This window comes from Nycticebus coucang, chromosome 8 (assembly GCF_027406575.1).
Source record: "Nycticebus coucang isolate mNycCou1 chromosome 8, mNycCou1.pri, whole genome shotgun sequence".
NCBI lineage: Eukaryota > Metazoa > Chordata > Mammalia > Primates > Lorisidae > Nycticebus > Nycticebus coucang.
Genome location: NC_069787.1, coordinates 642,720 through 664,124, shown reverse-complemented (window position 1 = coordinate 664,124; position 21,405 = coordinate 642,720). Strand labels below are relative to the sequence as shown.

The 21,405-nt window shown below is 41.3% G+C and overlaps 1 protein-coding gene across 1 annotated transcript in view; it reads left to right on the top strand.

Annotated features, from left to right (window-relative positions):
• The window catches only part of TXNRD3 (thioredoxin reductase 3), a 63,200-nt gene extending 49,080 nt beyond the window's left edge, over nt 1-14,120 (top strand). The window contains exons 13-16 of the mRNA XM_053599554.1: nt 1,545-1,652; nt 11,544-11,639; nt 12,984-13,118; nt 13,310-14,120. Of these exons, the coding sequence (XP_053455529.1) occupies nt 1,545-1,652; nt 11,544-11,639; nt 12,984-13,118; nt 13,310-13,372 (402 nt within the window). The 3' untranslated portion in view covers nt 13,373-14,120. The remainder of the gene's footprint in view (nt 1-1,544; nt 1,653-11,543; nt 11,640-12,983; nt 13,119-13,309) is intronic.
• The last annotated feature ends 7,285 nt before the right edge of the window (nt 14,121-21,405 follow it).

Here is a 21,405-nt window from a genome sequence, read left to right as displayed (position 1 = left end):
AGGGTTTTAGGAGGAGGAGGAGGAAAATTGAGTAGTTTCCTATTGATTTTTCTTAATTGATGTGAAATAGTAAATAGACATCTGTTAAGAATGAGGCCTCTGTGTAAGCCAGGGAATCCGGGGTCAGCTGCCAGTCAATAATGGGATTGACTGTTATTCAATCAGTATTCGAGGGCCTAAGACAAGTCAGAAAATACCAGGGCAGTTCACATAGTTATGTTATTTTCACATCCATTTTGGAAAAAAGAAAATAAATGCCTGGCTCACCCATGGTGCGTACAGGTAGGCAGACACAAACTGGCACAAACAGAGCCCGGATGGTAAAGAGTAGATCCCCTCGCCAGTTCAGTGATACCTGGTGGTGCTGCTTTTTCCCTCTAAATTAGTGGTTCTCAACCTTCCTAATGCCATGACCCTTTAATACAGTTCCTCATGTTGTGTTGACCCCCAACCATAAAATTATTTTCGTTGCTACTTCATAACTGTAATTTTGCTACTGTTATGAATCATAATGTAAATATCTGATATGCAGGATGTATTTTCATTGTTACAAAGGGGTCGCGACCTATAGGCTGAGAACCACTGCTCTAGGGTAACAATAGAAACTTACTCAGACTACACAGGTTGAGGCAGTTTGTTATAAGGATCGCAGGATTAAGAGGTAGGATCACAGAGGAGCTGGAACAGGAACCATGCCAAAGCTGGGCCTCACTGCCCTTGGAGCTCAGGGGTCCCTGGGGTCCTGCTGCTCTTCCTTGGCCTGACTTGGCTATGGCTGTGTAGGGATGCTTCTTCCTCTCCCACTACCGGCTGAAACATTCTCTGTTTGCCGTTTATTTCCTCCCAAAGAAAGAATTGGATTGACCCAGCTCACCTGTTTCTGGCATTTCACAGATTTCTGGCTAGCTCATGTATTGGTTCTCTGGGGTCAGACGGGTTTTTCTCATCTAGCTCCTGCAACCATTGGCAGAGGTGGGAGGAGCACACAGCGTTCTGTGCTGCCCTTGGAGGGAACGGGGTCGAGCAGCACTTTCCACCTTTCTCTGCCACCTGTGCCCAACTGAATGTCTGTGTACATGGCGTTCACGGTGCCTCTGGCCACGTGTCCCAGCCCTTTTCCACAGTCAGAGAGGCCCTGTCCTCCCAGGCAGCCATACCATCTGCAGTCCCCTCACTTTCCCCCAGGCTGGTCCCCTGGGCTGCCAGAGGAGTGCTTGCTGCGTTTGGAGTCCACAGTCATCTTTCAGTCTCTGTTTTTCTGCAACTCAGTCTGATAAGTCTCTGAAAATGGTCTGTCTTAGCTATTGGACTTTGGAACTGGGTCACCATTAACCAGCCCTGGGGTATATCAGCGCCCTACACACACTTGGGTGCCATCTCCCTGTGGTGCTCAAGGACAGTCAGCCAGCCAGCACTGCGGACCTGCAGATTTGGTCTCTCTGTGGTCCAGGAGTATGAAATGGTCCAGGGGTAGTCTCAGCTTCAACGCAATAGCATCATTCCAGTGTCACAAAATAAGAGAATGGAATTTGTTTTCCTTTCAGTGTGATTATGTTAATGTTCCGACTACGGTGTTTACCCCTCTGGAATATGGTTGCTGTGGATTATCTGAAGAGAAAGCTACTGAAGCATACAGAAAAGAGAATCTAGAAGTAAGACTGTGTTTTATTATTTCCTTTTTCAGAATTTCTCTTTTAATCAACTGTTTATACAGTCACTTTATATTTTATCATTTTGCAGATTACTGTAATGGTTATATTGTAGGAGATAATATTACTAATTTAGGAAATTAGAAATTAAACACTATTTCTCTATCAGACTAATAATAAGAGTACAATTGGGGAAAGAGGTGATTACAATATTTAAGTTAGGACTTTTGAGTTACAGTTAACAAAAATCTGTGTGAGCAAGCTTGTACAAGGAAGCTCCAAGTTGTTTTAAAGTCTTTTGGGAACCAGGGGTAGGAATGCATTAAGGCCTTAGGAAGGGACAGATCCAGGCCTTGGAATGTCATCTCAGCTTTTTACTTTCTTGAGTCTCTGTGTACGTTTATATGTGTGTACACAGTTCATTTTTCTTTCTGCAGACGAATTTTATCTGCTGCTGGAATGCAGCCAAAACATGACCTTGTCTTCTGCTCCTGAGTTTATCTAATAGTTCTGGTCTTAAAAAGACCTTATTTGAAACACTGTTTCTCAGTCTCAATACCACAACATGAGAGAAGGCACTTGGTTGGTCTCAACTGGGTCAGGTGTCCATCCCCTTGGGTTGACGTGGCCAGCAGCAGAGCCACACCCATCACTAGAGCTCTGGCAGCCTGCCCTCTGGACGGGCTGGCGTCAGGCAGGCAGGTGGTCTCAGGGTTGTCTTAATGGTGTGGGCTATTCAGATTCCTAAAGAGATGTCCTCCACACACATTTATTTGCATCTCTCTTTCACTCCTCTACCTTTTGGCCAATCATAATCTTAAAAATATTTTCTTATATTTTGGTGGGTAATTTGATTGGCTTTTTTTGCCCACCCTCCCAACATAAATTGACGTGGGAATAAAGAGGGAAAAATAAAGAGAGTTGGAATTACTAATACTTGATATTTTAAGTAAAAGAGAATTGAAATCTCAGTCTTCTACCTTGAAGGCATTTTAATTTTAATTGTATGATTTAATTTATTATTGGGAATATAAATATAGAACCAATGATATTGCCTAATTGGCCTATGGACTTACTGAAATTCTTCTTTAAATTTCTGGTTCTGCATCCCAGGGATGCAAGGCTGGTTTAACATACGCAAGTCCATAAATGTTATCCACCATATTAACAGAGGCAAAAATAAAGATCACATGATCCTCTCAATAGATGCAGAAAAAGCATTTGGTAAAATCCAGCATCCTTTTCTAATTAGAACACTGAAGAGTATAGGCATAGGTGGCACATTTCTAAAACTGATTGAAGCTATCTATGACAAACCCACAGCTAATATTTTACTGAATGGAATAAAACTGAAAGCTTTTCCTCTTAGAACTGGAACCAGACAAGGTTGTCCTCTGTCACCTTTACTATTCAACATAGTGCTGGAAGTTCTAGCCAATACAATTAGGCAAGACAAGGAAATAAAGGGAACCCAAATGGGAGCAGAGGAGGCCAAAACTCTCCCTCTTTGCTGACGACATGATCTTATACTTAGAGAACCCCAAAGACTCAACCACAAGACTCCTAGAAGTCATCAAAAAATACAGTAATGTTTCAGGATATAAAATCAATGTCCAGAAGTCAGTAGCCTTTGTATACACCAATAACAGTCAAGATGAGAAGCTAATTAAGGACACAAATCCCTTCACCATAGTTTCAAAGAAAATGAAATACCTAGGAATATACCCAACAAAGGAGTTGAAGGAGACCTCTATAAAAAAAATTGTGAAATCCTCAGAAAGGAAATAGCAGAGGATATTAACAAATGGAAGAACATACCATGCTCATGGATGGGAAGAATCAACATTGTTAAAATGTCTATACTTCCCAAAGCAATCTACCTATTCAATGCCATTCCTATCAAAATACCAACATCGTACTTTCAAGATTTGGAGAAAATGATTCTGCGTTTTGTATGGAACCGAAAAAAACCCCGTGTAGCTAAGGCAGTTCTTAGTAATAAAAATAAAGCTGGGGGCATCAGCATACCAGATTTTAGTTTGTACTACAAAGCCATAGTGGTCAAGACAGCATGGTACTGGCACAAAAACAGAGACATAGACACTTGGAATCGAATTGAAAACCAAGAAATGAAACTAACATCTTACAACCACCTAATCTTCGATAAACCAAACAAGAACATGCCTTGGGGGAAAGACTCCCTATTCAATAAATGGTGTTGGGAGAACTGGATGTCTACATGTAAAAGACTGAAACTGGACCCACACCTTTCCCCACTCACAAAAATTGATTCAAGATGGATAAAGGACTTAAATTTAAGGCATGAAACAATAAAAATCCTCAAAGAAAGCATAGGAAAAACACTGGAAGATATCAGCCTGGGGAAAGACTTCATGAAGAAGACTGCCACGGCAATTGCAACAACAATAAAAATAAACAAATGGGACTTCATTAAACTTAAAAGCTTCTGTACAGCTAAGGAGACAATAACCAAAGCAAAGAGACAACCTACACAATGGGAAAGGATATTTGCATATTTTCAATCAGATAAAACTTGATAACTAGGATCTATAGAGAACTCAAATTAATCCACATGAAAAAAGCCAACAATCCCATATATAAATGGGCAAGAGACATGAATAGAACCTTCTCTGAAGGTGACAGACGAATGGCTAACAAACACATGAAAAAATGTTCATCATCTCTTTATATTAGAGAAATGCAAATCAAAACAACCCTGAGATATCATCTAACCCCAGTGAGAATGGCCCACATCACAAAATCTCAAAACTGCAGATGCTGGCGTGGATGTGGAGAGAAGGGAACATTTTACACTGCTGGTGGGACTGCAAACTAGTACAACCTTTCTGGAAGGAAGTATGGAGAAACCTCAAAGCACTCAAGCTGGACCTCCCATTTGATCCTGCAATCCCATTACTGGGCATCTACCCAGAAGGAAAAAAATCCTTCTATCATAAGGACACTTGTACTAGACTGTTTATTGCAGCTCAATTTACAATCGCCAAAATGTGGAAACAGCCTAAATGCCCACCAACCCAGGAATGGATTAACAAGCTGTGGTATATGTATACCATGGAATACTATTCAGCTATTAAAAAAAATGGAGACTTCACATCCTTTGTATTAACCTGGATGGACATGGAAGACATTATTCTTAGTAAAGCATCACAAGAATGGAGAAGCATGAATCCTGTCTACTCAATTTTGATATGAGGACAATTAATGACAATTAAGGTTATGGGGGGGTGAGGAAAAGCAGAAAGAGGGACGGAGGGAGGGGGGTGGGGCCTTGGTGTGTGTCACACTTTCTGGGGGCAAGACATGATTGCAAGAGGGACTTTACCTAATAATTGCAATCAGTGTAACCTGGCTTATTGTACCCTCAATGAATCCCCAACAATAAAAAAAGAGAAAAAAAATAAATTTCTGGTTCTGGAAAAATGAATGATTAAAAAACCTTGTGACGGGTAGTGCCTGTGGCTCAGTGAGTAGGGGTGCTGGTCCCATATACTGAGGGTGGTGAGTTTAAACCCAACCCTTGCCAAACTGCAACAATAAAAAAAAATTAAAAAAAAAAAAACAAAAAACCTTGTAACATTAGTTTAGATGGTGGTTTTCAAATTTTACATTTAGCGAACGTTATTTCTTTAGTGTTTATAATTAACTCTTTGTAATAATAAGCCATTTTTTTTGGAATTGTGAACTTCTACTTGGGTCTTAGAAAACTGGTAGTAATAATTATGGATTTAGTACTTAGTTTTGAAACTTCATGAAATTAATGAGAAATTGGGGTAGAAAGGTGGCAGGTACCTCAGAAGGGAGAATATGTAGAAGGCCGTATCCTAGGTAAAGGAAACAAGTTGTCAAGTTTGTGGGATTATTTTAAGGTCTTTTCCCTAAGGTTCACTGCAGAACACTTATTTTTTTGCATTTTTATAGTACCAAAAATATGATGTTAGTAATAGTTGAAATTCTTGTTAAAGAGGGATTGAGAAGGCCTTTTAAAAATATATACATAATAACTTTTAAACTGAGAAAATCAAGGTGAAAAGAAAATGAGAGTGGAAAAAAATAAGAACTAGAAAAAGGTTAATTTTTTTGTTCACCAAATTCATGCTATGAAGTTCTACTTTGAGATTAAGCTGAAAATTTAATTTTAGTTTTCTACGACCTGATCTCAAAGAGAAACTGAGAACTGGGAGACTTCCTCAAGGTCTTATGAAAGGGGCATTTTGATATGGTGAATAATATCAATAATGTCCTTAATATATCCCTTTAGTAAATATAATGAGTTTTATAGAATTGTTTCTCCCATCCCCACCCCCCCACCCCTCCCGAGACAGGGTCTTGCTCAGTTGCTGAGGCTGAGGGGCAGTGCTATGTTCCTAGCTCACTGTAACCTAGATTGTCCCACCTTGGCCTTCCATAGAGCTGGGACTGTGGGTGTATGCCACTGGGCCTGGCTAATTTTTTTTATTTTTGTAGAGATAAGGTCTTGCTACATTGCCCAGGCTGGAGAACAGTTTTCTTTATTAGATCCAGAAATACAGTCTTATGGCTTAATATCAAAAATACAGTATAAAAAAGCAATTCCTAAATGGGCCAAAACAGGGCTCTCTGGTGGCCTGACTAAATAGAAAATTTTAGAGACTTTAGACCCCAGGTTTTAACCTGTTTTACTCTAGAGTTTCTTCGAGAATAAAATCTTTGGTTCCATATGGGGAAATTCACCTTCATGCGTACGTAAGAGTCATCCTTAACCCTCCATGCTGTCACCTGCAGTCTGTGGTCCCTGTGGAACATGTCCGGTGTGTGTCTACTTATTCCCTCCCCTCTCCATCCTGTTGTAGTCCTCCCTCCTCTGGCTCACTCACCAGGTCTCTGTAACGCACACCAATCCAGTCATAACACATTAGCCAGAGGGATCTTTTAAAAATACAAATCAATTATGCCATTTCCCCACTTAAAGCTCTTCCACAGTTTCCCCGTGCCCATAGAGTCCAGTCCACATTCCTTCCTCTTGCCGTGCGAGGCAGAATGTTCTCAGGTCGTTCACGCCAGTCCTTCCTGCTCAGGATGACCCAGTCATGCTGGTTTGTTGTTTATTCCCCAACCTCATCGTTTCTTTCCTGTAGCCTAGTCTCTGAACTTGTAGTTTCCTTGGCTTGCTACTGTGATATGTGAAAAAGCGAGGCTATTCAGCACTCCTGCAACATTAAGGAAAATGTTACCCAAAGGAGACAGATAAAAAGAAATAATGTTATTCTTCCCCAGTGCAGTAGTCCCATATCTGATATTGCCACTTGGGAGAAAAGAAAAAAAGGGGAGAAAGAAAGAGATGCTAGGCTTTCTCTTGAGTAAAAAACCTGGACTTTTTTCCTAACGAATACCTATTGTAATACGGAAGGAGGGAGCGAAATCATCACAGCCATGCACTGATTATTAAGGACAAAATGAGAAATAGAAATACTATATCACTGAACTAACACATCAGAATTACAATATGCATATGACTGGAAATAAACTTAATTATGTAGGATTTATATATATATATAAACTTAATTATATATAAGTTGGGTTAATTATACTTCAGTGTGGGAGAAAAAAGACAAGGACTGTGATACATGTGGAGAGGCAAAGATGATCCAACAAAGACATAATTCACACCCTTCAGTGGAAAACCTAAGAAGTGGTAATAGGAGTAGTATTTGGAAATATAATAAAGAGTATATTGCTAATGTTGGAGAAGAGCTGAATCTAAAGATTGATGTAACATACCTTATTCTTGGAGAAACTGATGCAGAGCAATTGACACAAGGATGTCCCAGTTACGTTCTTGACACTTAGGAATCCAGGCAGAGAAAAGGAGTTGTCCACAGAGGGCACAAAGTCAGACCGGCCTTGAGCTTTTGCCCAGAAACATTCAGTACCAGTCACAATGCGTGATGTCTGTAAGCTTTTGAGGGAAAGTGCGTGTTTTAAAATAAACTCTCAAAGATCGTGTCTTGGTTCGTTTGGGCTGCTCTAACAAAATGGCTTAAGTGGATGGCTTATGAACAATAGAAATTTATTTCTTAGAGTTCTAGAGGCTGAGTTCCAATAGATCAAGGCATATTTAGTATCTGATGAGGACCCTCTTCTCTCTGTCCCTGTGTAGTACAGGGACAGTGAGCTCCCTGGAACTGCTTTACAAGGGTGCCGGCCCTCACAACCTACTTGCTTGCCAACAACCCCACTGCCTCATGTCCTTGCCCCATTCTACATGTGGAGAGGAGATGCACATCCCTTACTAGAGATGATTTACAGGTTTTTTTCCCCCATTCTGGAGGTTGTGTTTTTACATTCTTGATGGTGTCCTTTGAAGCACAGAAGTCTTTAATTTTGATCAAATATAATTTATCTTTTTTTGGTCACTTACACTTTTCATGTCATATCTAAGAAAACACTGCCTAATCCAAAGTTATGCCCATGTTTTCTTCTTAGAGTTCTAAAAATGTCATGCGTTGCTTAACAGCAGCAGTGTATTCTGAGGAGTGCGTCAAGCAGTTCTGTGCGTGCACATCAGAGTGTACTTAAGAGAGAACCAGGTGGCGTGGCTTACAGCCTACTGCTCCGAGGCTGCAGGCTACATGGCATGTTACTCGCAATATTGTAGGCAATTGTAAGACAGTGGTATAGCTAAACCTAGAAAAGGTACAGTAAAAATGTGGCACAAAAGATAAATGGAGGTAATAGGGCTCGTCCCATGAGTGGAGCTTGCAGGACTGGAAGTTGCTCTGGGTGAGTCAGCAAGTGATGGAGAGTGAACGTGAAAGGCTGGGATGTCGCCATGTACTTTGTGGACACTGGACACCTAGGTTACATTAAATTTGTTAAAAATGGGCTCAGCGTCCATAGCTCAGGGAGTAGGGCACCAGCCGCATACACTGAGGCTGGCAGGTTCGAGCCCGGCCTGGGCCTGCCACAACGCCCAGCTATTTTTTGTTGCAGATGTAGTCCCAGCTACTCGGGAGGCTGAGGCAAGAGAATCGCTTAAGCCTAAGAGTTTGAGGTTGCTGTGAGCAGTGACGCCATAGCACTCTACCAAGGGCAACAAAGTGAGACTCTGTCTCAAAAAAAATTTTTTTTTGTTAAAAATGTTTTCTTTCTTTATTAACAAATTAACTTTAGCTTACTGTAATTTTTCTTTTTCTTTTCTTCTTTTTTTTTTTTGAGGGGGAAAAGCCATGCAATAGTGAATATATATATTCTCATAATTAGATATGCACATCCTGTAAAATAAATACAAAATATGCATCAATTTCAAATAGCATTTAGGAGTAAAAATAGTAAGAATCAACACGTGAGTCCAGTTTTACAATGATTAAACATATAAAACGAAATGGTAATTATTTAGAAGAACATGAATGTAGCATGTAATTATAATGAAAATACAGAAAACAAATACTACAAAATTTAGACTAGTGACTGGTTAACTCTTCAGGGAGGAACAGCAGTCGGATTGGAAGGGACCCTATAGGAGATCTCAAAGGTACGGATGTTTCAATTCTTACTATAAGTGGCAGGTACAAGTGTACTTTTATTAGCTTACTGTAATTTTTAATTAAAAAATTTTTTTTGCTTTGTAATAGCACTTAGCTTAAAACACAAATTGTACAACTGTCCAAAAATGTTTTTCTTTATATCCTTATTCTATAAATCATTTTCTTTTTTAAAAAGGTTTTTTTTTACTTTTTAAACCTTTCTTGTTAAAAACAAAGGTACAAACACACACATTAGCTTAGAGCCTACCCCGGGTCAGAATCATCAGCGTCACTGTCTTTCGCCTCAATACCGTGTCCCACTGGAAGGTCCACAGGGGCAGTGACAGCTATGTGGCATCGTGTTCAGTGAGTACAATACCACCTTCTGGAATATCTCCTAAAGGACCTGTCAGAGGCTGCTTGACAAGTTAACTTTTTTATTTATAAAAACTCTCAAGTTTTTAATAAAGTGGTACCTTCTAAAATAACGACAAAATGTGTCGTGTAGTAAGTACACACACCACGCTAGTGGGCGTCGTCGTCGAGTACCGTGCACCCTGCATAATCGTCTGTGCGAGGCTTTGACGTGACAGCGTCACACAGCATGTGAGTAACGTGTTGTGCTCTGACCTGATGACGGCTGCATCACTAGGTGACAGGAACTTTGCAGCTTCTCAGGGGACCATCATTGTGTGGACTGTTGTAGACTGAAATGTTATGTGGCCCATGACTTCAGTTTTAGCTCTTGCATTTAGGTCTCTGACCCAGTTTAAGTCAATATTTGCATACACAGTGGTGTGAGGTAAGGCTGTGGCTTCCTTCTTTCTTTGCATGTGGCTTTGTGGTTGCCTTCAAACAGCTGTTACGTAGTAGAGGAAACACTGGTGCTTACATAGCTGAGAGTATCACTGTGTCAGCAGGAGGATGCTAAGGGCATGGCTGGGGAAGAAAGGGTGAAATCCCCTTCTTGGATAGAGCCAAGTTGGCAGATAAAGCCTAACCTAGAAAAGTCAAATAGTGGCGATACAAGCATGTTTTTAGAAACATGGCGGTAGATACCAAAATGAGCACATACAGAGGCAAAAGTGACGGCCCTTGGGTTTGTTGAAACAGGTGGGGGCAGAAATGGCTGTTTTTCATAACAGTTTTGAAAATTGTGTCTGTAATTATCATTCGTGATTTTATAAACACTTTTTAAAAAGCACGGGCAATAATAGGAAGACTGAGAAAAGGGAGTAAGGAGACCAGCCCTAATTAGATGCTGAAATTTACATCTGGCCACAGTATCGCAGCTGTACAGTGGTGGCAGATGGATGGATGGACAGCGAGGTCAGTGGGACAAACAAAGTCCAGAAACTGATTTGAATGCTTATAGGAATTGCTGTAGGACACAAGTAGTGTTTTTAAGTCAGTGGGAGAAGACAGATTACCATTACTCTATCTTGTTACTGGAATAAGCGGGCAGCTGTTAAGGAAAAAGAAGTAGGACCTACACTTCATACCCACCTTGAACCAGGAGAATCAAAACTTAAATACAGTACAAACTTTAAAGTACTGGAAGGAAAAAGCATGTGGCAAAGCCAGGGAGAGAGCGGAAGGAGGGCCCACCCCTGTCTGTGGCAGGGCGCAGCGTCAGAAGTAGAAGCCTGCTGTTCTGAAGTCACGCCACAGCTCCTAGGTTGTCACCCTTGCTTTTTTTGAATCTTGGAGGTGTAATTTTAGGAGATTATATCTTGAGGTAGAGAAACATTTATCTTCGATTCCGTAGCTGGGTAGAGAGTTGAGGTACCTTATAGATTATAGTTCAGGTATGTTTCCTATTCCATCACCCAGGATTAGTTCCCACTTCTGTATGGAGTGACTCAGAGGAGCAGCGCTGGGAGGTTATCGCCATCCCTCGATCCCACGCTGGGTGGAGGGCACGCTGCTCTCTTCTAGTCTTCAGGAGGCAGAGCCGTGTTGAAGAGGCTCAGCAGCACACGGAGGACAGTCTTGTGAAATGTGAGGGCCATGATCCCTGCTTTCAATTAACCTAGGTTCTTAATCTCTTTGAAGGGCTAGAACTATTTTATTTTTTCTGTTTTCTATATTTTGCTTGAATTTGAACATTGTAGTCAGGCAGGAACTGTTGAGCAACTAAAACAAAGGTCCACACACTTGTGGAACTGATGTTTCAGGAGCCATGGCCCCATGCTCCGGCCCAGATGCTCCCATCAGATACATAAAGTTGGGATCGTTGAACTTTAAATTTCTCAAAGCTGTAACAGAGATTATTGTCTTTAGGGAATTAAAGAGCCTGTGGAGGAGTAGCTTTCACATACATTAATCTCTCTCTCATCTCATCTTCCAGGTATTTCATAGTTTCTTCTGGCCTCTTGAATGGACACTAGCCGGCAGAGACAACAATATTTGTTATGCAAAGATAGTCTGCAATAAATTGGACCATGTATGTAATACCACTATAACTGAAGTGCTGTGATTTTAAAATGTAGCTTTCATTCCTAGAATTTGGATTTTTATAATCTGTTTAAAGATAGCCTGGAGGGCCAAACAGAACCCCTTCGCACTGCTACCCAGCTCATGTGTTTGCAGAGGCCGAGCAGTGGCAGTTCACAAGCCCTCTCAAGGCAGAGCACCGAAAGCTGTCTCCTGCCAGAGCTGTCTCGATGCTTGGTAGTTGAAACTTGACGGTTTAGAACAGAATGATCTGTGAAAATTTTGGCTACCAATTAATGAATTGTATAGTATGTGTTTGCATTTTATAAACTGTGTTTCCGAAGCTGTTAGAAGGAGATGCTCATAAAGTGAAACACATGTTACTGAGCTGAGTCCTGGTGAAGGACCTGACTTCATTTTCAGTTATCAGTGGAGATTTTCACCAGATGCCCTGATTTCCTGATTTTCTCTGGGCCATCTGCCCTTTTCCAGGTTGCTGTGTGAGGCACCACCTCGGATTCCAATTTGGTAGCCTTCCATGGGGCCCTTGGAATTGTACTTGGAACCCCCAGCCCAGATGGCATCTGCCTGCCTCTCATCTAAGTGCCCACCAGTAGGTGTAGATGAGATTGGCTGCTCTAAACCATTATTCTTTTTCCAAAATCTGAGTGGGCAAATATTTCTCCTGCCTCTGACCTCTGGTGCCCTTTTACAGTCCTCTCTTCATCTGTTATACACTTTTGAAGATCAAGATGAAGAACAGAGTCTGATGAGAAAATACTAATGCACCATTATCTTGGAAATTGACTGCAAATCTTGCCTCCACCTCTGAGGGTCTGTGCACCACATACGCTCTATACCGTGCAGCACACAGTGCTTGGTAACAGCCCCACACCTGCCACTCCTTGATCTCAGTGTTAGGAGCAGGACACCTTGCTTCCTGCTTCCTGGGCTGGCAATCTCTGCATTTCCAGTAAACCCACTGCCTTAGAATTATTCCAACATTGGACTTTAATTCAGATATGTTATGTTGTTGTTGAGCACTGGCTCAGCATAATTCAGAAATTTACATCATACTAATGAACTCCTTCATGCAGTGGGTAAATTGCTTGTTCTAGTAAATTTGAGTGTAAATTAAGTCTGGATGTGCATTTACTGGCTCATTTAACGGATTTCTTAAGAGAGACTCAGTTTCATGGTAATGTTCTCTGCTCACTTCAACGCGAGAGTTCTTTTTCTGTAGATTTTAACTATACATTTTACTGTAAAATTTAACTGTGGAATTGCGGTGAACAGATTCCTATTCAGACCATTAACCTACTGGGATTCTGTTTGTTTTGTTCCTGTATTAAAGGATCGGGTAATAGGATTACATATTCTTGGACCAAATGCCGGTGAGGTTACCCAGGGATTTGCAGCTGCAATGAAATGTGGGCTCACTAAACAGCAACTTGATGACACCGTTGGAATTCACCCCACATGCGGGGAGGTAGGAAGTAGAACATTTTTTTAATTGGCTTCAATTGATGTGGTTCAAAAAATAATCATAAAGCACATTGTTAAACTTTGGTATTAGTAACTGTGTATTTAAAAGAACGGCATAAATGTAACGTTGAGAACTTGCTTTCTTGAAGCAGTGCTAACTTCTGTCTGTCCACTTTGTGTTCCCCTTCTGCGCAGGTGTTCACAGCCTTGGAAATCACCAAGGCCTCGGGCCTGGACATCACTCAGAAAGGCTGCTGAGGATAGGCCTGCTGCTGCTCGGTTTCCTTGTCATATTCTCATTTCTTTCAAAGACAAGAACACTCATATAAAATGAGCCTGTGCTCAGACACCTGCTCTGTTACTCAGGCACCAGCACAGGGCTTGTTTGCAGCACGGAGATGAGAGAGCTGACAAGGAGACAGGACAGCAGCAGCATCTGCCTCGCAGGCTCGCCGACAGCAAGAAGCAGTGAGACTGCCTGCTTGACGCCTCGGCTCAGAGCCCCCATGAGGTGAGCTGAGACCGACTCTTGCAAGTCAGAACTGAGCTTCCTTCTGCAATACCTTGGAATGGCACAGTTAACCTAAGTCAACTTTTTTGGTAGCTAATGTTTAACCCCTTGCTTTGTTGTTTCTATGAAAATATGTTTTTCGGTTATGAAACTAACTATAACGTGAACTTCCATTGTGTGGACCTAGATTTCTCAGGTGCTCACTGGTGAATGGCATCCAGGGAAATACAGTTGGGCAGCTGACGCAGATGACTGGGTGCCTTAGCAAAAACCAGTGCACTCTTGTGTAGATTTTAGTCGTCTGTTTTCTCTTTTAAGGTATATTTTAACCTCCTGTCAAAATCCTGACTCATGCTTCACCTTCTCATACATTTATTGATGGTAATAAACTTGAAGTCATTCTCCTCCTGGTTGTATCTCTAGCCTTGGAAGAATGTCTCATGTACAGAAAACTACTTGAATTTCTTTTTCATGTTGATCCTGACAGCAATATTAAAAAAGGTTTTCAATACTGAATTATGTGACATCTAACTAATTTCAAACTGCATAAGATGATTCAGTCACAGTCTGTTTAATGGTAGTCAAGTTCCATGAACGAACAGGTGGCAAAAAGAGGTTTCCTTGTCCACACCCAAAGGCCCTTGGCAAGGAAGGCTGTCTAGCACCCTTTGGGAAGCCTCTTGTTTCTTGAAGAGCGCACCCCACAGCAGCTGGGCTGAAGCTTCTTCAGGCCACTTGCTCTCTTGAGCCACACAGGCTGGTTAGTTCAGTGCCATAGGATCAGATGGGTCTATCTGGTCAGAATTTCTAGGCATAAGTCCTTTTTAAAAATTTCTGAAATTTGCTTAAAAGCAAAATTTTAAGCCAACAAACAGATGGGAACATCATCCTCAGATGAACATTTTTGCTGCCCTCTCTGGAACCAGGGAGGAGTGGGGAGTGGAACCTAGAGAAAGCTGACACAGGACCTGGTTATCAAGTGGGAAAGAAGACAGATGTAACTGTCCAGAAAGTAAGAACAGGGTATAGAAATTATGCACTTGGGGTAGAAGCAGTGCTGTGGGGACAGAGGGAGGAATATGCTACTGCTTTGTGTTGGGTGTGTGCGGTGTGAGGTAGGGTGAAGAGTGACGGAGGCAGCCACAGTCAAGCTGAGTCACAAGGTGAGGAACAAAATTTGAAAGATTTAGAAACAATGTGGAGAGAATAATTTTTGTGTGTGTGTGTGTGTGTGTGATAGAGTATCACGCTGTCACCCTGGGTAGAGGGCTGTGGCGTCATATTTCACAGCAACCTCAAACTCCTGGACTCAAGTGATCCTCCTGCCTCAGCCTCCTGAGTAATTGGGACTACAGGCACTTGATACCACACCCACCTAGTTTTTCTACTTTTTAGTAGAAATGGGGTCTCACTCTTTCTCAGGCTGGTCTGAACTCCTGAGTTCAAACAATCCACCCATCTCAGCCTCCCAGAGTGCTGGGATTACATAATCCACCATGCTCAGCTACGGAAATAATCTGAATAATGCTTTCAATAGATTCAATTAAAATACTAGATTAAAATTTATTTTAAAAAATTGTGTTACTGTATTACTAAGCACCAAACACACACACACCTTTTCTAGAATCCCAAATGAAGTGGAACCAGGTACCCTGTGAGCCTTGAACTCTTGCTTTGCACTGAGCATAGGACAAAAAGACTAAATCTCAGTCTTGCTCCAGGTCTAGTAGAAGACTTGTGTGAAGCTGGGACCCCGGGGGGAAGGCTGAGTGGAAAACAGTCTCACAGAAAGAGCCGGCAGAGAAACTTGCCTCACCCCTCACTGGCATGGGAGAGAAGAAATAACCACCCCAAGAATCTGTAAGATTAGAGACCACCGAAAGGCTAATTATCTTTCTTGAGCAGGGAAAGGAGAAGGTTTGCCTTTGCATCTGTCTATAATTGGCTCCTTCTCACCCTTTTCTCTTCCTCCTCCTCCTCCTCTCTCTCCCCTTCCTCTTTTTCTCCTCTACTTGGGTAAATCCAGTCTCTATAGACTACACAGTATAATAGTGAAAGACTAAAGATAAATCATATGTGCATCTAGTAGCATGCAAGTGTGTGTAGTTCTGCAAGGAAAAAAATTAATATCCTCCACTACAGTGGAGATTTTAATATACCTCAGTAATTTTTGATAAAAAATCAGTAAAGATGCAGATTTGAGTAGTAGTATAACAAAATTTATATTTTAATGAATATATATATAATATATATATTTAATGATTTAATGAACTTATGAATTCTGATCTCGAAAACATAACTCATTTCAAGCACACTTCGAGTATTTATGAAACTCGCCCTGTGCTAGGCCATAAAGGCAAGGCCTAACAGATTTCCAAAGGCTGGTGTGTAGGGATGGGGCAAGAGGATGTCACTAACACCAGGAGCCCAGTGACCTCAAAATCCATGTAGTGCATTGGAAAATAGAGTATGGAGTGTCACGTGAGGTGAGTAAGGGGTTAGTGGGAGAACAAACTTGGAAATTGGTAGAATCAGGAGCCACTTCACAAGAAGCAGGGAAGTATGGCCTTGAGGAATGATAGACTTGAGACTTCTGGTCCCGTGACTTAGTAGGTGAGTGATAATAAATTGCTTAACTTTTCCTATTCTTCATTTATTGAGTGTGGACAGTATTGATGCTGTCTCATAGACTTTTAAGAATTGAGCAACACTGATTAAGTTCCCACATATAGCACATTGGTGTAGGAAGTCGTGGCTTCTGTGATGGTGAGTAGGGACCCTATTAAGGAACGGTCTTGAGACACACAGCAGCCCAGCCACTGGGTGAGCACTCAGGAGGAAGACAAGCACAGCAGCACTCTGCAGACTGACCCTTGGGAGAGCTAAGCTGGTCCCCAGTGTGGATCCCCAGCTGCTGATAATCATATTCTTGTATAGTCTTTACCCACATTGTTCTGAGATTGGTCTGTGTGACCAGTAGCAATGGCAGAAGAGGTGGCACATCGCTGCTACGATTGGGTTGTTACAGGGCTGAAGCCTGAGTTCTGGTCGCCCTTGTGTACTCTCTTTTGAACTGCTTGGTGTGGGAGAAGAAGCTGCCATGTCATGACGATGCTCAGGAAACCCACAGAGAGGCCCATGTGGTGAAGTCTCCAGTCAACTGTCAGCAAGTTGTGAATGAGCCTAGAAATGAATAGTCAGTCAGGCCTCCTCCAGCTCAGCTGCTTGATCATAACCTCTTGAGACACTTTGGGCCAAAACCCTCCAATTTGTCTATTCCAAGATTCCTGACCTTCACAAAGTATGAGGGAATAAATATTTGTACTTGAAGCCTCTGATTAGTAGAGTAATTTTTTACACATCAGTAGGTAATTAGTACATGAGTCAAAGAAAATGAAAACTAATACAGATCTGATAACCTAAATGTCTTAGGGAACTTTATTTCTAGGACAGACAAAATAAACTTCATATAGAGTTGTAAGTTAAATGAACAGGACTCAGCTCAGACAGCCTTGACCTCACCTCATCCTTGCAGACTCAGCAGGGAAGTTTTTGTCTGTCTGAGATGTCTAGCTGACTACTGGGTGGGGGGCGGGACGTGCAGGGGGCAGGCTATCTCTCGCACTGGCTTTGCTGCTTGCCAGTGAGCATGTGCTGGTGTTGTACATAATACAGTGGGACCTCCATAAGGTGACCTTCACAATGCATGAGAGAATTCATATGTGAGGGACTGTAACAAACTGGTCTGCACATAGAGGTGGCCAGCCTAAGGAACTAGGCCTACAGTATGGACGCCTACCTGTGGTGCATGTCTGGCTGTGGAAATCAGGTCATCCTAGGGAGGCAGTTAGCATAGGGAGCTGGGGGGGCCCCACTGTACTCAAGGCTGCTGCTCACTGGCGAGCTTGCCTTGGAGCTGTGCTGCTCTGGATTGTATTTGCTGTGTTCTACTATTAAAGATTTAACTGACTTAAGTTAGAAATTTTCGATTGGCGTTCTCCTTAAAATGGCCCTGAGTCATGTGTCTTGGCCCATATCTATCTAGGTGTCTCAGATGGAGTCGAATGTCTCAAGGACAGGCATCCCTGATCCTCAGGGGAATGACTCCCACTCTGTGCCATAGCTGTATTCTTCAGCAGGCACAGCCCCTGTTCTGTGGAGTACTCAGGGGAAAGGTCGATTCCTTGTGCCATAAATGGGCTCATTACATGGTTGTTCCTGTGGAGGAGGAGCAGTTAGTGTGTGGCATGATAAGGTCATGCTCTTCAAAGTGCATGGTTCACTAGGATGCTACAAAATGCCTTTGCTGATGTGTACGCCTCTGTCACCAAAAAGTATCCTGGATCCTGTGATAGGAAAACTTTATATATGACACTCCTGTGGCACAGTCAAGGAGTTAATTCCACCATTGCCGTGTGGGAGAATCCTAGCCCTAAAGACACTGATTTGAGACTTTAGAGGAAACTTAGAGGTATGAGCAGGACAGAGGAACCCATCTCTGAAGTGTATCCAGTTATCACCAGAATGAGGGGAGAAAGGGAAGAAGAAGAGGAGGAGGGAGGGAAGGGGGAAGATGGGGAGGAGGGAGGCAAAAGAGGGACAAGTGGGAAGCAGGGAAGGGAGGAAGGCAGGAAAGGAGCGAGGAAGGGCGGCTGTGGGTAGAAGAGACAAACTCCTGAAACGGAGGCTCACTGTTCACCCAACTGGAAGTGTAAAATTAAAGAATTTATATAACAAAAAGATTAAAGGGCACTAATCTTCTTTAAAAAACATTTAAAAGTTCAGCGGTATTACATAAGCATCACCACTATCCATTTCTAGAACTGTTTTTTATTCCAAATAGAAACTCCATGCATTAAACAGTAACTCCACATGCCCCGCTCCCTCCTGGTGACCTTCTGTCCTTATGAGTGTCCCTGTTCTATAATAGTATCTCATATAGGTAAAATTATACAACGTTTGCCCTTTCGTGTGTGGCTTATTTCACTTGGTATTATGTTGTAGCATTGTGATTTCATTCTTTTTTAAGGGCTGAGTAATATTCCATTGGAGATACCACAGGGAGTTTATCCATTCATCTTTTGATGGACACTTGAGTTGTTTCCACCGTTTCGGTGTTGTGGATAAAGTTTCTATGCGTGTTGGTGTACATGTATCTGTTTGAGTCCTTTCAACTCTATTGGGTATATACCCGGGAGTAGAATTGCTGGGTCAGGTGGTAACTCTTATGTTTAACCTTTTGAGGAAGCATCAGACTGTTTTCCACAGGGGCTACATCATTTTATATTTTCCCCAGCAATGCACAAGACTAACAATTTTGTACAGTCCTCACCAGCGCTTTTCTTTTCATATCCTCATAGTTATGAATTAGTATGATATAGGTTTTTATTTGCATTTCCTTAATAAAGTCTAAGTAGAAAAACATAAGACAAGTTCCAGTTAAACTATTATAAATTCTGCAAAATACCTCAGCAATTCTCCTGAGAGTGTCAAGGTCATGATGAACAAGGAAGACCTGAGAAACCATCGTAGTCAGGAGAGCCTAAGGCAGCGGTTCTCAAGCTGTGGGTCGTAACCCCTTTGTAACAATGAAAATACGTCCTGGCACTAGGAAGGTTGAGAACCACTGAAACTTAAGGAGATACAATAAATAAGGGTAATGCAGTGTCCTGGGTGAGGTTCTAGAACAGAAAGCAAAATTAAGTAAAAACTAAGGAGATCTGAGTAAACTATTGGATTTAGTTAAAAATAATATATTAGTATTTGTTCATTGATTTTAACGTGCACCACACAAATAAGGGAAATGAGATGAGGTGAGGGGGTTACAGAAATTCTGAACCACCTTTCTCAGTTCGTTTGTTTTTTGTTGTTGTTTGCAAATCTAAACTCTCCTAAAATACAAAGTTTATCTTTCTTAAATGAAAAATATCTGCAGACATTAACAAGATAATACAATATTTTAACAACTCTATTCCAATAAATTAAAAAACTTAGAGAAAATGGACAAGCGCTTGGAAAGACAAAAAATACCAAAACTGACTCAAGAAAAAATAAGAAATCTAAATATTGCTATATTGATTAAAGAAATAAAATGAATCATTAAAATCTTTCCACAGCAAAAAGTCCAAGGCCAGATGGCTGTGCTGTCAAATTTTATCAAACATTTAAGGGAAAAAGGCCAGTTTTACACCAACTGTTCAATAAAGTGGAGGAGGGAATACTTCTCAATTCATGAGTCCAGCATAACCCTTTTGATAACAAAAGCTGACAAAAGATTTTCAAAGAAAAGATAATCATAGACCAATATCACTCATAAAAGTTAGCTCAAATATTCCTGACAAAATACCAAATTGAATCCAGCAATATGTAAGATGGGTGATGAACTACTACGGAGTTTATAGCAGGATTGGTTGAACCAACAAAGGGGGAGAAATGGAGAAAGGAATAGAGTCATCTCAGTAGAGGCAGAAGACAAAGCGTATGCTGCATTTATGATACAGATTCTCAGCTAACTCTGCATAGAAGGAAACATCTTCAAGCTAATAAATGATAGCTACATAAAAAACCACAGCTAACATTATACGTAAATAGTATAAGATGATAGCACAGCCACGGATGTTGACTTTCACCATTTTTATCTAACATCAGGGTGGAGGCCCTAGTCAGCGCAGTAATGCAGAAAAGAAGAAAAAGCATACAGGTGGCTCAGTAGGTAGGGCACTGGCCCCATATACCGAGGGTGGTGGCTTCCAACCTGGCTCCAGCCAAACTGCAATAAAAAAAATAGCCGAGCGTTATGGTGGGTGCCTGTAGTCCCAGATACTCGGGAGGCTGAGGCAGGAGAATCACCTAAGCCCAGGAGTTAGAGGTTGCTATGAGCTGTGATGGCACAGCACTCTACCGAGGGAGAAAAAATGAAACTCTGTCTCAAAAAAAAAAAAAAACAGGTTTGAAGGGGGAGATTTAAATGTCTTAATTTGCTGATAACATGATTGTGTACATAGAAAATTCTAAGAAATGTACTGAAAATGACTACTGGAAATTCTAGATGAATTTAAGAAGTCAAAGAATATAAAGTCAAATACAAAATTAATTGTATTTCTAAGAATTAGAAAAAACTATACTGAATTTTAAAAATGTGATTACAATACCATGTACAACAGATTTGACAAAATATATGTAAGACCTATAGACCAAAAACTATAAAATAATTGCTGAGAGAAAAATTTAAATGAAATAAATAAAAAGATATACCATGTTCATGGATTGGAAGAGTCAATTCTATATTTTTCTCCCCAAATTGATTTTTAGATTCCATGCAACACCAGTCAAAAAATCCCGTCAGGTTTGCTGACAACAGATTCTCTTTCATTGTCTTTTATTTGAGAATTTAAGTGATTTAATGTCCCATTCCTTCTGTATATTTTTGCTGGATACAGAATCTGGATTAACAATTCTTTCCCTCCCTCCCTCTCACTCTCTCTCCCCCCTACTGTCTCCTCTCCCCTCTCCCTTCCCTTCCCTTCCCTTTCCTTTCCTTTCTCTTTCCTTCCTTCATCGCTCTTTTGAGACAAAGTCTTACTCTGTTGCCCCCAATAGAGTGCTGTGGCGTCATAGCTCACAACAACCTCAAACTCTTGGGCTCAAGTGATCCTCCTGCCTCAGCCTCCCAAGTAGCTGCAACTACAGGCACATACCACAATACCCAACTGATTTTTCTATTTTTAGTAGAGACAGTGTTTTGAATTCCTGATCTGAGGCAATCAACCCTCCACAGCCT